The following is a 12,557-nucleotide window of genomic DNA, read 5'->3' as shown; positions in this document are numbered from 1 at the left end:
TATGCCAGCCATGCTGAGGGCACATTTTGACACAGATTTATTGGGAGGCTGCAGGAACAGCTGAGGTGCACCCAGCATATCACAGCCCTGTGGTGGATGGAGAATTTCCAGCAACTTTTCCCCACTTTTTTGGGATTCATGGATTTGCTGGTGGATGTAGAAAAGGCCTGGGAGAAGAGCAGTTCATTCTCTTGTTTCAGTGTAACATGGCTCAGTCCTTTCCTTGAAAATTTAGGGTGGTTAGACTTTAATAAAACATTCCTCAGGAATTCAAGGTGGTTAGAGCTTAATAAATCCCATTCCATGCGCTATTTCCAGCTCCCTGTTGGCAAATCAGAGTCTGGAGGGACAGGAGACACTCGAGCTGCTCCCTTGCATCATCTGCACCCAGGAGGTGACAAAAGCAGCCCAACTGTTCCTTGTCCCACAGCTGTGCCTCAGCCCTGGCAGCATTCCTGCCCCAGCCTGCTGAGTGCCAGGAAAAGAGAAGGAAAATACAACACCGAGCAGAGAATCAGGGAATTGTGGAATCATAGAATGGTTTGGGTCAGAAGGGACCCTGAAGATCACCTCATTCCAACCCCCTGCCATGGCAGGGATGGATCAGGTTGCTCAGGGCCCCAGACAGAGATTTCAGGCTCTGGTGGTTTTTGTCTTCTGAGCACCCAGGAATTAGAGATCCTGCAGGAAGAGTCTCTTTCCCAGATGCCAGGACAGCCAGTAAGAGATGAAGGGATCTGATATATTGCCCAGAGCACATCCCTGCAGCAGCTTGGTTCCTTGGACAGCCTGAAACACATTCCTGTTTGCCTTATCTCCAACCTGGTGGTTTTTAAAATCTTCATGATAAATCCCTCATCCCGAGGGACAGCTCTGATCTCTGCTGGGGGACAGGGACAGGACTCAGGGAATGGCCTGAGCTGTGCCAGGAGGGTTGGGATGGAAATCAGGGAAAGTTTGTTCCCCCAGAGGGTGCTGGCACTGCCCAGGCTCCCCAGGGAATGGGCACAGCCTGAGGCTGCCAGAGCTCCAGGAGCCTTTGGACAGCACTGCCAGGGATGCCCAGGCTGGCATTGCTGGGGGTCTGGGCAGGGCTGCATGATCCTTGTGAGTCCTTTCAACTCAGAATATTCCATGATTCCGTAATCCTTTGTTCTGCCTGTTGGGACAGAGCTGATATTTCCTCACAGGTAACTCAGCACTTAACACATCCCGATTGAAAAACTTTCCCCCGAAATTTAAGAGTTTGCCTTCCCCCCCAGCTGAACGTGCCACGAGCTCCTGGAATTCTCCTCGCTGAGCTCCACTTGCATCATCGCCTTTTTGGGGCGGGGACGCTGCGAAAGTGGAGCCAAACCCGGTGCCACCAACCCGAGCTCCCTCTGCCGGTGCCGCAGCATCCCCGGATCCTGCCGGGAGCCCACCGGAGCTCTTCCCGGAGCAGCAGCCCGGCTGGCAGGTGGATGTTTGTTGTTTTGTTTGTATAGGAGTGGAAGGAATCCAAGTCCGGAGCGGGAAGAGGTTTATCCCGATCCGGGCAAAAAAAGTTGGCGGCAGGAGTTGGAAGAGCCGGGAAGCAAAAAACAACTTGGTTCAGGATTGAGCCAAGCTCGGAGAATGGGAGTGAAGTGGCCTGAGTTGCCTGTTCTTGCTGTTCAGGATTGCTGCAGAGTTTTTTCAGGAAGTTCGTTTGGGAAAATATCCCAATTTCCTGGGTAATGTGTGTTGCTGGAACTGCCAAATCTTTTTGCATCTTGAGAAGCTTTTTGGGGTGTTCAGCCTGGAGAAGAGAAGGTCCTGAGGAGAAATTAGAGCTCCTTCCAATGCCTAAAGGAGCTCCAGGAGAGCTGGAGAGGGACTGGGGACAAGGGCTGCAGGGACAGGACACAGGGAATGGCTGCAAACTGAAGGAGGGAAGGTTTAGATTAGATTTTGGGAAGGAATTGTTCCCTGGCAGGGTGGGGAGGCCCTGGGATGGAATTCCCAGAGAAGCTGTGGCTGCCCCTGGATCCCTGGCAGTGTCCAAGGCCAGGTTGGACACTGGGGCTTGGAGCAGCCTGGGACAGTGGAAGGTGTCCCTGCCATGGCTGGGGTGGCACTGGATCGGCACTGGATCATCCTTTTCAACCCAAACCATTCCAGGACTCTTTAAGCCTCTGGTTCAGTAAATTGACTTTTTTTAAAAGGAAAATCTACTGCACCCACACAGAGCCCCCAGTGAACTCCAGCAGGAAGCCAGGATTCCCTGGCAGTGCTTCCATGAGAAGTTCAGTGTCAGGATTCTCATTCCATTGTTGCAATTAGAAGAAAAATCCAAGTGACCTAAGCAGCTTGTTTTGTCCAGGAATTCCAAGTTCGTGGAGGAGTAAGTGAATTTTCTCCTCTCTTCTTCATTGTCACACCCAGAAACAGAATTTCCAATTGATTATTGGTTTAGGCTTTTTATTTTAACCTTTTATTTTCTTCTTTTGGGGAGGGAGAAGACAAAGGAAGAGCAGGAATTGTACTAAGGGAAGACTAGGATTGGACCCAATGGAAAGAACTACCTGGGATCTTCCAGCACTCCTTAGATTTTGCCATCATAGTGATTCCAAATCATGTTGGGAATTTTCAGTCTCCCTCTTTTCTCCATTTAAAAAAAACCCAAAAAACCAAACAATTGTTGGAACTTTTTAATCTCCCCTTTTTAATCTCCCCTTTTTTTCCCAATTTCTTAAAAATAATAAATCTCATCACAGTGAGAGGAAAGGGGTCTTTCCTCCTGCTGATTCCCAACGTTTTACAGGATGAGCTCCACATCCTGCTGCCTTCACAGGTTTGAATTCCTACGGAATAAGCAGCACTGAACTCGCTATCAAAATAAGCAGGAGCTCCATAAAAACCACACACAACCAAACAAACGGAGTCGAACTAACTCAGCAAAGGCCTTTCGGAGCATCAAGGCTGGTGAATCACCAGTTTTTCCCTCCCTCAGCAACTCCATCCCTGCCTGGAGCCCTGGGGAGGGCAGGTGGAGTGGGAAGGGCATGACTTCAGAAAGTTTATTTAAAAAAAAAAAAAAAAAAATCGTTACCCAAAAAAAAAAAAAAGGCAGAAAGTCGACATCACCCCAGTCATGTGATGCAGAAGAACCAATGGAGGCAAGTGCTGGAAAGGGGAACAGTTAAATTTGTAATTTGGGTTGTGTGAAACACTTCTTTGGGCCTCATAAACAACCACAGAACCACAAGTTGGGTACGGAGGCAGTCACCCAAGAGCGGGTCCGGGATATTGGTCAGCAGGGAGGGCGAATCGTTGTGCCTGCAAACCACAGGGTTTCGGAGGGTGGTAAGCATCAGCAACCACAACCAAGCCGCCCTTTTTTTTTTTTTTTTTTTTTTTTCCCCCCTTCTCCTTCTTTTTAAGAAACAATTTCGGAGTTCTTTGAGCTAAAGGAGCTCAGAATCTGCTCCCCAAAAGGCCAGGATGGAGCCGAGAGGGATGGCTGGGAGGAGGGTGGTGGCAATGACCAATCTTCATTTTTCACTCCCCAAGGTGGAAGAAACCCTAAATTCCCTCCCAGTGAAGAGAGAGTGAGTTTTAAAGAGGAAACAATGGCTTCAAACAGCATATTTGAGTCACTTCCTTCTTACCAGCACTTCTTGAGAGGTAAGTGCCATTCAGAATTTCTAAATCTATTTTTTTTTTTTTGCTTTCCTGTGTTAAAGAAAATGCATGTTTGGAGAGGATCTGGGCACTTCCTTGTACTACATGGGTATTTTTCCACTTCAGTTTTTCTTTGAGTTGATATCTGAGCTTGCAGAAATACCATCTCATCGCTTATCAGTTACAGCCTGATTGTGTTATTATAACAAGGACTCATTTAAGCTGTTCAAACAACCATTGCATGCTGCTGAATTTGCTCTTCCTAAACCCAAGTGGGCTCGGAGAACTGCTGGGGATTACTGCAGGTACAAGGGTGGCAGCACAAGCCCCTCTTGGTTCTTTTTCTGGGGACTTTTGGAGCTGCTGCCATGCCAAATGACAACCAGCAGCAGTGCAGGGAGGGAGCAGTGAGCCCAGAAGGCAGAGCTGGGTACAGGCTGGGCTTAGGGCTTAGGAAAAAGCTTAGGAACCTGCTGAAAGCTTGCTGCAACTCACGTGGCTCGGGGAATTACTGCAGGTTCAAGAGTGGCAGCACAAGCCCCTCTTGGTTCTTTTTTTGGGGACTTTTGGAGCTGCTGCCATGACTAATGACTACCAACAGTCGTGCAGGGAGCAGTGAGGGAGCAGAGCTGGATACAGGCTGGGCTTAGGGCTTAGGAAAAAGCTTAGGAACCTGCTGAAAGCTTGCTGCAACTCACGTGGCTCGGGGAAAGAGCGGTGGGGATGGAGTGAGAGGCTCTGGGATGCTCTGGAGGCTGAAGGAGCAGCTGCAGCCCCGAAGGGCTCCGGGGGGGAATGGAAGGACTTCAGCCAGCGATGTGTGTTTTTTGTCACCGGTGAGCAAGAGGTTGTAACGTTCTTGTAATGTTCTCACCACCCCCTGTGGGGCTGATGGGTTAGTCATGGCTTATTCATACAGCTCGGCCGGGCAGTGGCACGGGAAATTTCTCTGCTTCCTGGGAATTACCTTCCCAATTAACTCATGGAGATGAACTTTTCCCCTCACCATGCGAGGCTCTGTGGGCAGCAGGGCTGTGCCCACGTGGGTGACAAGGACACGGAGAATGTCCCAGCCCAGCCTTGGCCAGACAGCAGCGCTTCAGAGCTCCTCACAGCCCCAGACTCGCCGGCTTGGCGTGAGTCAGGAGTTTATTCCCATTAAAAAGCGGGAATGCGGAAGGCTGCTCCTTCCCAGCTGCTGTGTCACCAGCAGCTCTTGGCACCCTGAGGGTCACAGCTCCCCGACAGCGACACAGGCAGCCTGCCCAAATTCTTCCAAGCTCTGCTGTTTGACTTTTCCCCCCCTTCTCCTCATACCCAAAGTTTTTCTCCGTCTTTTTCCTGGCGCTGTGAGTCACCAGCACCTTCTCGCCTGGGCGGGGGAGAGATGCTGAAGGCTGAGCAAGAGGTGCCCAAGTGCTGACATTGCTCAGCACCCCCAGCAGGGAAAGGAAGCAATACTGCTAAAATAACAAGCAGGATCTTCCTGCAATTCGTCAGCCTTTTCTTAATTTATTTATTTTATTTAGCTCGGGAGCCGCTCGGTGTTTAATCTGTAGTTCTTGAGGAAATTTTGTGTGTCTGATAAAGAACAGAGTGAACCTCGTGGGGCTTGTGGAGTGCCAGAGCAGAGCCAGGCCACGGGACAGGATGGGGAGCAGGGGTCGTGTGGTTGGCAGGAACCCAAAAAATTGGAGAGCAGCTGCTTGAAAACCAAGGGTTGATCTGGCCAGAAAAGGAGGAGTTTCATTAAAGCTGCTCAGTCCAGCAAGAGGTTTAGCTCAACACCCCAGAATGGGGTTTATTATTGTCTTTAGCACTCATTTTTGGCATTAATGTTGCTACAGCAGCAGAATTTCATTTTCTTTATGGACTGGGCTACAAGCATTGCTAGGCTGGAAGTCATCTGGATACCTTAGGAACACCTGGAATGTTCAGGTGGAATGTTCATGCTGGATGGGGCTTGGAGCAGCCTAGGATTAGTGGAAAGTGTCCCTGCCATGGCAGGGGGATGGAATGAGATGATTTTTAAGCTCCCTTCCAACCCAATCCATTCCTTGTTTTTGTATTTATATAAAATGTTCCATTCAGTTTTGGCAGCCCTGCTGCAGATCCTGGCAAGTGCCTGGCACAAGATCCTGCAGAAAACCTTGAGTAAAGAGGTTTTCCTTGCAGAAAACCTTGAGTAAAGAAGTTTTCCCTGCAGAAAACCTCGGGTAAAACATTCAGTTGAGGTGTAAAACAAACGTTTCGTCATTGCAAAAGAACACAGTGTGTGAATGTGGAACGGTTTTCCAGCAGTTCCCTTTTTGTTCCTTTCTCCACTCAAACGAACTCCGGGCAGTTTCAAAATCCTGGGCGCAGCAAAAGGAGCATTTGGGCTCAGGAGCAAGAAAAATAATCATCCCTAGGGTAGCTTGTTCTCATCGCTGTTTCTCAACAGGGTTTGCAAAGAAATGTCCCCAAAGTGCTTCTTTTCTGCTTTTCCCACCAACATTTATTGCACTTTCTCCCTCAACCGAAATCGCGAGGGAAAGGGGAAAACTAAGTCGTTATCTCTGTGGATTTCCCGTTATCAGGCCCAGCAGCTCTGCGAGAAGGAAATCTAAAAACTCTTTTTCTGCCTGATACTAGGTGAAAATCGGGGGAAAAAAAGGGGAGAGGGGAAGCAGCAGCATTTTTGCAGCCCCTTGGAGCGGTGACAGGAGCACAGGCAATGCCATATTGATGGAGTGTGGTGCACCACAAAGGATGTGGAGCTTTTTCTATCACACCACGCCAGCTCCTCGGCTCTTCCACCAGCTAAAGGAAGGAGGATTGGGCTGGAACCTCCCGAATTCTGAACCCATTCCGAGGAGGAGTTTTGGGAAGAGGTGGAAAAATGAGGCTTGGTGGGGTTTTGGGTTGAAGAGCGACCCTGTGAGTTTGAAATGGTGGCCATTTGATCACCCCTCCCCCCCAATTTTTATAATTTTATGTTGTCTTTTAAAATTTCCTAATAATTTTGCCTATCAAAGAAAACAGAACTCATCTCCTTATGGAGCTCAAAATAGCACCAAGTATAATATTTTCCAGGAGGGCATTTTTTCCTTATTTTTGCTGCAAGGTTTAATTATTTCAATAGGTGAAGGTGTCTCCTGGTTTTGCCTTCATTACATTTTTATTAATTGTCCTTTAAAATATGATTTTTTATTAATTATTGTGCAAGTTTTTAAAAATTAATATTAATCAAGGCTGGGAAGGCTCACATTTTTAGGAGCAGCCTGGGACAGTGGAAGGTGTCCCTGCCATGGCAGAGGTGGCACTGGATGGGATTTAATTTAATTAATTGAATTCAATTTAATGTCCTTTCCAACCCAAACCAGTGTGGGATTCCCCTTTTCCAGCAGCATAAATTCCCTTATCACTGTGTAGAGAGAATTTTCCAGGCATTTTCAGGCTGCTTTCCCTGTACCAAAGAGTTAATTCGTCTCAGCATTATAAACCACCGACTGCAGCTTGTGAGTAGGAAATTGAGCTAAAGCTCATAAAAACCTTGGCTTACAAGTAGCCAAACCTTGCACAATGTCTGATTTACACGGCCTGAGCTCTTTTTTTCACTTAAAAGCCTCGAGAAACGTTGCGAGGGCTGAGCGCAGGAAGTCAGAAGTCTGACAGAGCTGAACACGCTGCTCTGCTGAGATCAAGAGATTTTCTCCTGCGCCAAAATATTTCCCTGAGTGCTTCAGCAGCCACACTCAGCCCAGGGATGTGGTGTGCTGAGCCTGAAAGGGATTTAGGTTCTGTCTGGCTTGCGCATCCCTCAGATTGTTTTGCCTTTTCCCTTTATCGTTTAATTAATTAATTAAATTGTTAATTAAAGATTGTGGGGTGTTTTACCATGAGGGGCAAACTCCAGCTCTGAGTTTGTGGAAAATGAAAGTATTTCCCCCTACACTGCCTGGGGATGCAGTAAAAATAGCAAATAAACTGCTTTTTTTTTTTTTTTTTTCTTTTTTTTTTTTCCTTCTTTCATGACCAGAAGATAATCATGATTTAGTTTGACTGCTCAGGCATGACCCCGAAAGAACAGGCTGCTTATCTTGAAATGCATGTGAAGGCCAAGTGAGAGAGGCAAGTTTTATGAAAGCAATTTATGACATTTGAAATGCAGAAGAAAGAATGAGTGACTCAGTCATGCTGTTATTTGAGAGGGGAGAGTCTTGTGCCTAAAGCAAGAGTGGCAAGGGAATGGCTGCTGTTGGATTTAGGAACATTGAAAAGCCGAGGAGAAACAATCGGAAGGAAAAAAGCAAATTTCTCTGTCAAAATATGAGTTTATCCCCAAACCGGGAGAAGCATCTGAATTGCCATCCTGCCACACGCAAATGGGACATCCTGGATATTCCAGAGGAATCTGCAGGGATTCCCAGAGGGCCAGGCTGGAATGTGACTGGAAAACAAGGGTGAAAGGCAGAGTGGGCATTAAACTGCACCAGGACAGGTTCATTGCCATAAAACACCACTGAGCCCAAGGCTTTAGCAGAATCCTTAAAACACCTTCAATCCTTTAAGATCATCAACAAATTCTTAATAAATACCAGCCAGGTTGAAGGGGAAAAAAAAAAAAAATCTTTGGAAGGGTTAAGCTCTCCCTTTGCATCTCCCTGCCCTATTTGAGAGCACAAACCAAACCCTGTTCAAGCTGGGGAAGAAAGATCCCCTGTAAGCAGCTCTGTCATGTGCCAGATGATTTGTGGCTTCCTCCAGGCCAGCTGGGATTTTGGGATTGGCCATGGAGAGAGACAGACCACGGGCTGGGTGACTCACTGGGCTCAGAGGACAAGAAAACATCGTCCTCCCTCATCGCCTCTTGTCTGAAGAGGCTGCAGAATGGTTGTGTAAACTTGAGTCAGCTTCCCAAATTGGGGAGGAGGGATATCTCCTCTCTGAAGGGCATTGAGGAGCTGTGTGGGGTGGTGGGTGAAGCATCAGAGCACCCAGGAAGGGCTGCAGGTTGTGGGTGAAGTTCACATCCCAGAATGTGAGAACAGACACCCCAGAATGTCACAACACACATCCCAGAAATCCCACACATCCCAGAAATCCCACACATCCCCTCAGGGATGCTCAAATCAAGGCTTGTCACTCTTGCCAGTGGAAACAGTAGGAATCATGCAGGTTCCCAATGTAATTTCCAAAATAAATGACTTTTTTTTCCCCCCACTGAAATCCCAGCCAAAGCCCAAATTTTATAATTAAGTTATTAAATTTAATAATAAAACTAAATGTTTTCATCTAGAACATCAAATTTGCTATAAAAATTCATTCAAACCATTGAAATAGAAGAAGGACTGAGTGTGAAGCAGGGAAGGAGAGAGTGAGGGCAGCTCTGCCTGGCAGAGTTTCCAATTCATCCTTGATGGTGTCTGGAGGATTCCCCACTTCTTCCTGTGAGTGAAACTCTGTCAAACTGGGCAGTTTCACTTTGTGAAGATTTGTGAGAACATTTTCTCAGGTTTTGATCAATCTGGGCATTTTTTTTTCCCCCAGCCTGCAGTTTTTGTTTTGAGTTTCTAATTCCAGTGAACCCCAAAGCAGTCCGAGATGGGCTTGGGGGTTTTTTTGTTTTTCCTCATGAATATTTTGTCTTGCAGGGTGTTTTCTGTCATCTGCTCTCCTAGTGAAGCCATGATTTTCAAAGCTCAGAAGCTGCATTTAGGTTGGGTTTTGTCTGCAGGTTGAAAGGTTTATGTCTTACAAATCTTTCCGTGAATGCACTGGAAGGAAACCTGAAACCTGTCAGGTTTTATGTGATCTGCTATAAACATTTCAAGCTGCTGCACTCAGGGCAAGCCCTGCCACCCTCATCAAATCAGCAGCACAGAAGCTCTGAGCAAAAAGCCAAAAGGCAAAAAGCCTTCCAGTGTTTTTTTGGTGTGTTTAAAAGAGAAAGGAGTGGTTGGGAAATCCCTGGCAGGGTCAGGGTGAAGCACAGTATGGAGTTATGTCCTTTGTGACATTCCTGACCCCAGCACCACCTACAGCTCTCACAAATTCGTGTTCTACGTGGTTTTAGGGGGAAAGGAGGAGAGGAAATGACCTCAGATTGCACCAGGGGAGGGGCAGATTGGAGATTGGGAAAGCAAAATTCCCTGGAAGTGTGGTGAGGCCTTGGGATGAGCTGCCCAGGGAGGTTTGCAGTCCCTGTCTCTGGCAGTGTTCAGGAGGAGTCTGGATGTGGCCCTTGGGGACATGGTTTGGGTGATGCTGGTGCTGCTGGGGTGGCACTGGGTGATCCTGAATGTCCCTTGATGGTTCTGGGATTCTGTGAAAGAGCAGAGGAGACTCCAGTGCACATCACCCAGAGAGGCCCCAGATGTGAGAGCAGAGCTACACCCACTTCGTGGGAAGTGCTTCGTATGTCAGAATTCAGTTACCAGATAATATCAGACTTCTGTAAAACACTTCTGGTTTTCAGGACCTCCATGTAAATGAGGTCTGGGCTTTGTATGAGTCAGGTGGAACAGAATTCATATCTGGAAGATACACTCAAGACTTCATTAATGAGGGGAGGAGGTTTTAAACTAAAAGAGAAAAGTTTAGATTGAACCTTAGGGAGAAATTGTTCCCTGGAAGGGTGGGGAGGGGTTGGGATGGAATTCCCAGAGAAGCTGTGGCTGCCCCTGGATCCCTGGCAGTGTCCAAGGCCAGGTTGGACACTGGGGCTTGGAGCAGCCTGGGACAGTGCCATGGCAGGGGTGGGATGAGATTAAAATCCTTAAAATCCCTCCCAACCCCAACCATTCTGAGTGTATTTATGAGTGCTGGTGAATCACTTGCTGCAATATGTGGTGGTTGAATTGTTCCAAGTCCTTTGCAAGAAGCACAGTTACCACTTTCTCCATCCTTCTGGTCACCTCTGAAAGGAAAAAGTCCTCTCAGTCTGCAGCAGCTCTCTTGATCAAACCTGTAAAAGTGATGATGGACAGGGCTAAACACCCACACGTTTTTCACAGTAAGCATAAAAAAAAACTTTGCACATTGAAACCAAGATTCAGGTCTCATACAGGAACATGAATTTCTTCTGGCTGTCCCTTGCTACACTGGAGAAAATTATTTAATTTTCTAAATGAAGCAATGGTGTGGAAACTAAATGTGAATGGCTTTCAAGATTAAAAAGCAGAGACAGGATAAACTTTGGGGGTTTAAAAGTTTCATCACATGCAGGCAACATGAAGGCCTCTCTTATTTGAAACAGTTCAAAGAAGGAGTGAATGAGAAATTAAATAAATAACCTATAGTAAAATATGAGCTGTCTGTTTTAGGCTGTAATTACCTGCAGCCAAGTTGCCCTCACTTCTTTTTCTTCGGTGAGAAAACAAATTACCTTGTGATTGAGGTTTGGTGGAAATGCTGCTCTTTGCAACATTTGCCACCAACAAATTCCCCCCAAACATTTCTCGTGAATGACTTAGGCTGCAAGTTTTGCTTGTGGTTTGCATTTCTGCAGCTGGAGACAAACCTGCTTTGAGTTATTGTATAATGAAGGAAAAAAAAAGAAAAAAAAACAAAACAAAAAAAAAACTAAGTGGATTACAGATTTGTCTGAAAAAAAATCCATATTAAATTTTTTTTTTACCAGAATTCAGTGCAGAAAAGAGAGTGAGAAAGTCAGAAAGGTAAAGAAGTTTTTCATTGTGTGTCTGATTTAGCCCTTAAATCACCAAAGCCACTTTTCCTCAGCTGACCTCCATTTCCAGTGGGTGCTGCATTTCCAGCTGGGATGGGGAATATTCCCGACCAAGTGGAGCTGCCAGGATTTCAGGGAATGGTTGGGTGATGGAAACCTGAGGCTCAGCTGCTGCTATTTGAGACACAGGTGTTTGGAGCTGCCTTTGCCCCTGAGTTAAAAGAAAGGAATACAGAAAACTCCCCCAGGTTGTGCTCCCAGAATAATCCACTGGCATTTTTCCAGGATTTTTTTTGGAAGCTCAGTGTTCGAACTAAATCCCCCATTGTCCATTTGATTGGCTTATTAAATGATGGTCCTTTCCTTCACTGGTGTTGTCCCACTTTGGTTGGGATCAGATGGATACAGGAGGCCCAGAGAAATCCTGGTTCTGTGCCTGGCACCTGGAATTCCTCCCTTTTATCCTGATTCCTGGAGCTTTATCCCTGTCCAAATGATGAAGGAAGTCAGCAAGCAGTCATGGAATCATGAAATCATGGACTCATGGATTGATTTGGGTTGGGTGGGACCTTCAAGATCATCTCATTTCACCCCCTGCCATGGGCAGGGAGCTTTCCAATATCCCAGGTTGCTCCAACCCAGCGTTGGACACTTCCAGGGATGGGAAATCCACAAACTCCCTGGGATGGAAGGATTGGTGTCTCCTGGAGCTGCTGGGCAGTCCTGCTCTTTAATTCCTGAGTTTACAGAGAGTTCTGAATCAATAAGTATTGAATAAATCTCCAAAATTCTGGATTTTTTCCCCAAATCTCAAGTTCAGGACTCTGTGCATAGATCCCACTGGGTGAACAGCTTCCTGTGGGATCTTAATTTCCTTTTTCCAGGCTCCCCTAGAAGCTTCCTGCATGCGCCTGGGCCTGTTCATTTTGGCAATGGGATGACATCACCATTAATTTTGGTAACGAAAGCTCGAAAGTGGCGTGTGGCGCGCTGAGCGTGGGAGGGAGAAAATGGCAGGAAAAAAGAGAATTATTTCTGAAGTCGTGTTTTCTCGTTCTCGCTTTTTCACTTTAATCGCTGCGAAACTCGGGAGGCAGTTTGTGTCAGAGGTTTGATGCAAGTTGTGATGTGGGAGATAAAAAGCGAGGAGGGTGTTGAGCCCAAGGGTTGCTTCAAGGAAAGATGAGACCAGGGGAGAAGTTCTGCTTCCAGTCCAGGTGGAATTTCCTCTGGTGCCATT

At 46.8% G+C, this 12,557-nt stretch overlaps 1 protein-coding gene across 3 annotated transcripts in view; it reads left to right on the top strand.

Moving 5' to 3' along the window:
• Nucleotides 1–3,160: 3,160 nt before the first annotated feature.
• RUNX1 (RUNX family transcription factor 1) overlaps nt 3,161–12,557 on the top strand; it is a 154,532-nt gene continuing 145,135 nt past the window's right edge. For 2 of the 3 annotated variants that reach the window (XM_085077794.1, XM_085077958.1), the window contains exons 1-2: nt 3,161–3,327; nt 3,535–3,648. In XM_085077794.1, coding sequence (XP_084933920.1) covers nt 3,594–3,648 — 55 coding nt within the window. In that variant the 5' untranslated portion in view covers nt 3,161–3,327; nt 3,535–3,593. The remainder of the gene's footprint in view (nt 3,328–3,534; nt 3,649–12,557) is intronic. The other variant, XM_085077876.1, reaches the window with a different exon arrangement.

Source organism: Lichenostomus cassidix, chromosome 1, assembly GCF_008360975.1.
Source record: "Lichenostomus cassidix isolate B80296 chromosome 1, HeHo_3.0, whole genome shotgun sequence".
Lineage (NCBI taxonomy): Eukaryota > Metazoa > Chordata > Aves > Passeriformes > Meliphagidae > Lichenostomus > Lichenostomus cassidix.
This window is presented reverse-complemented; position numbering and strand designations above follow the sequence as displayed.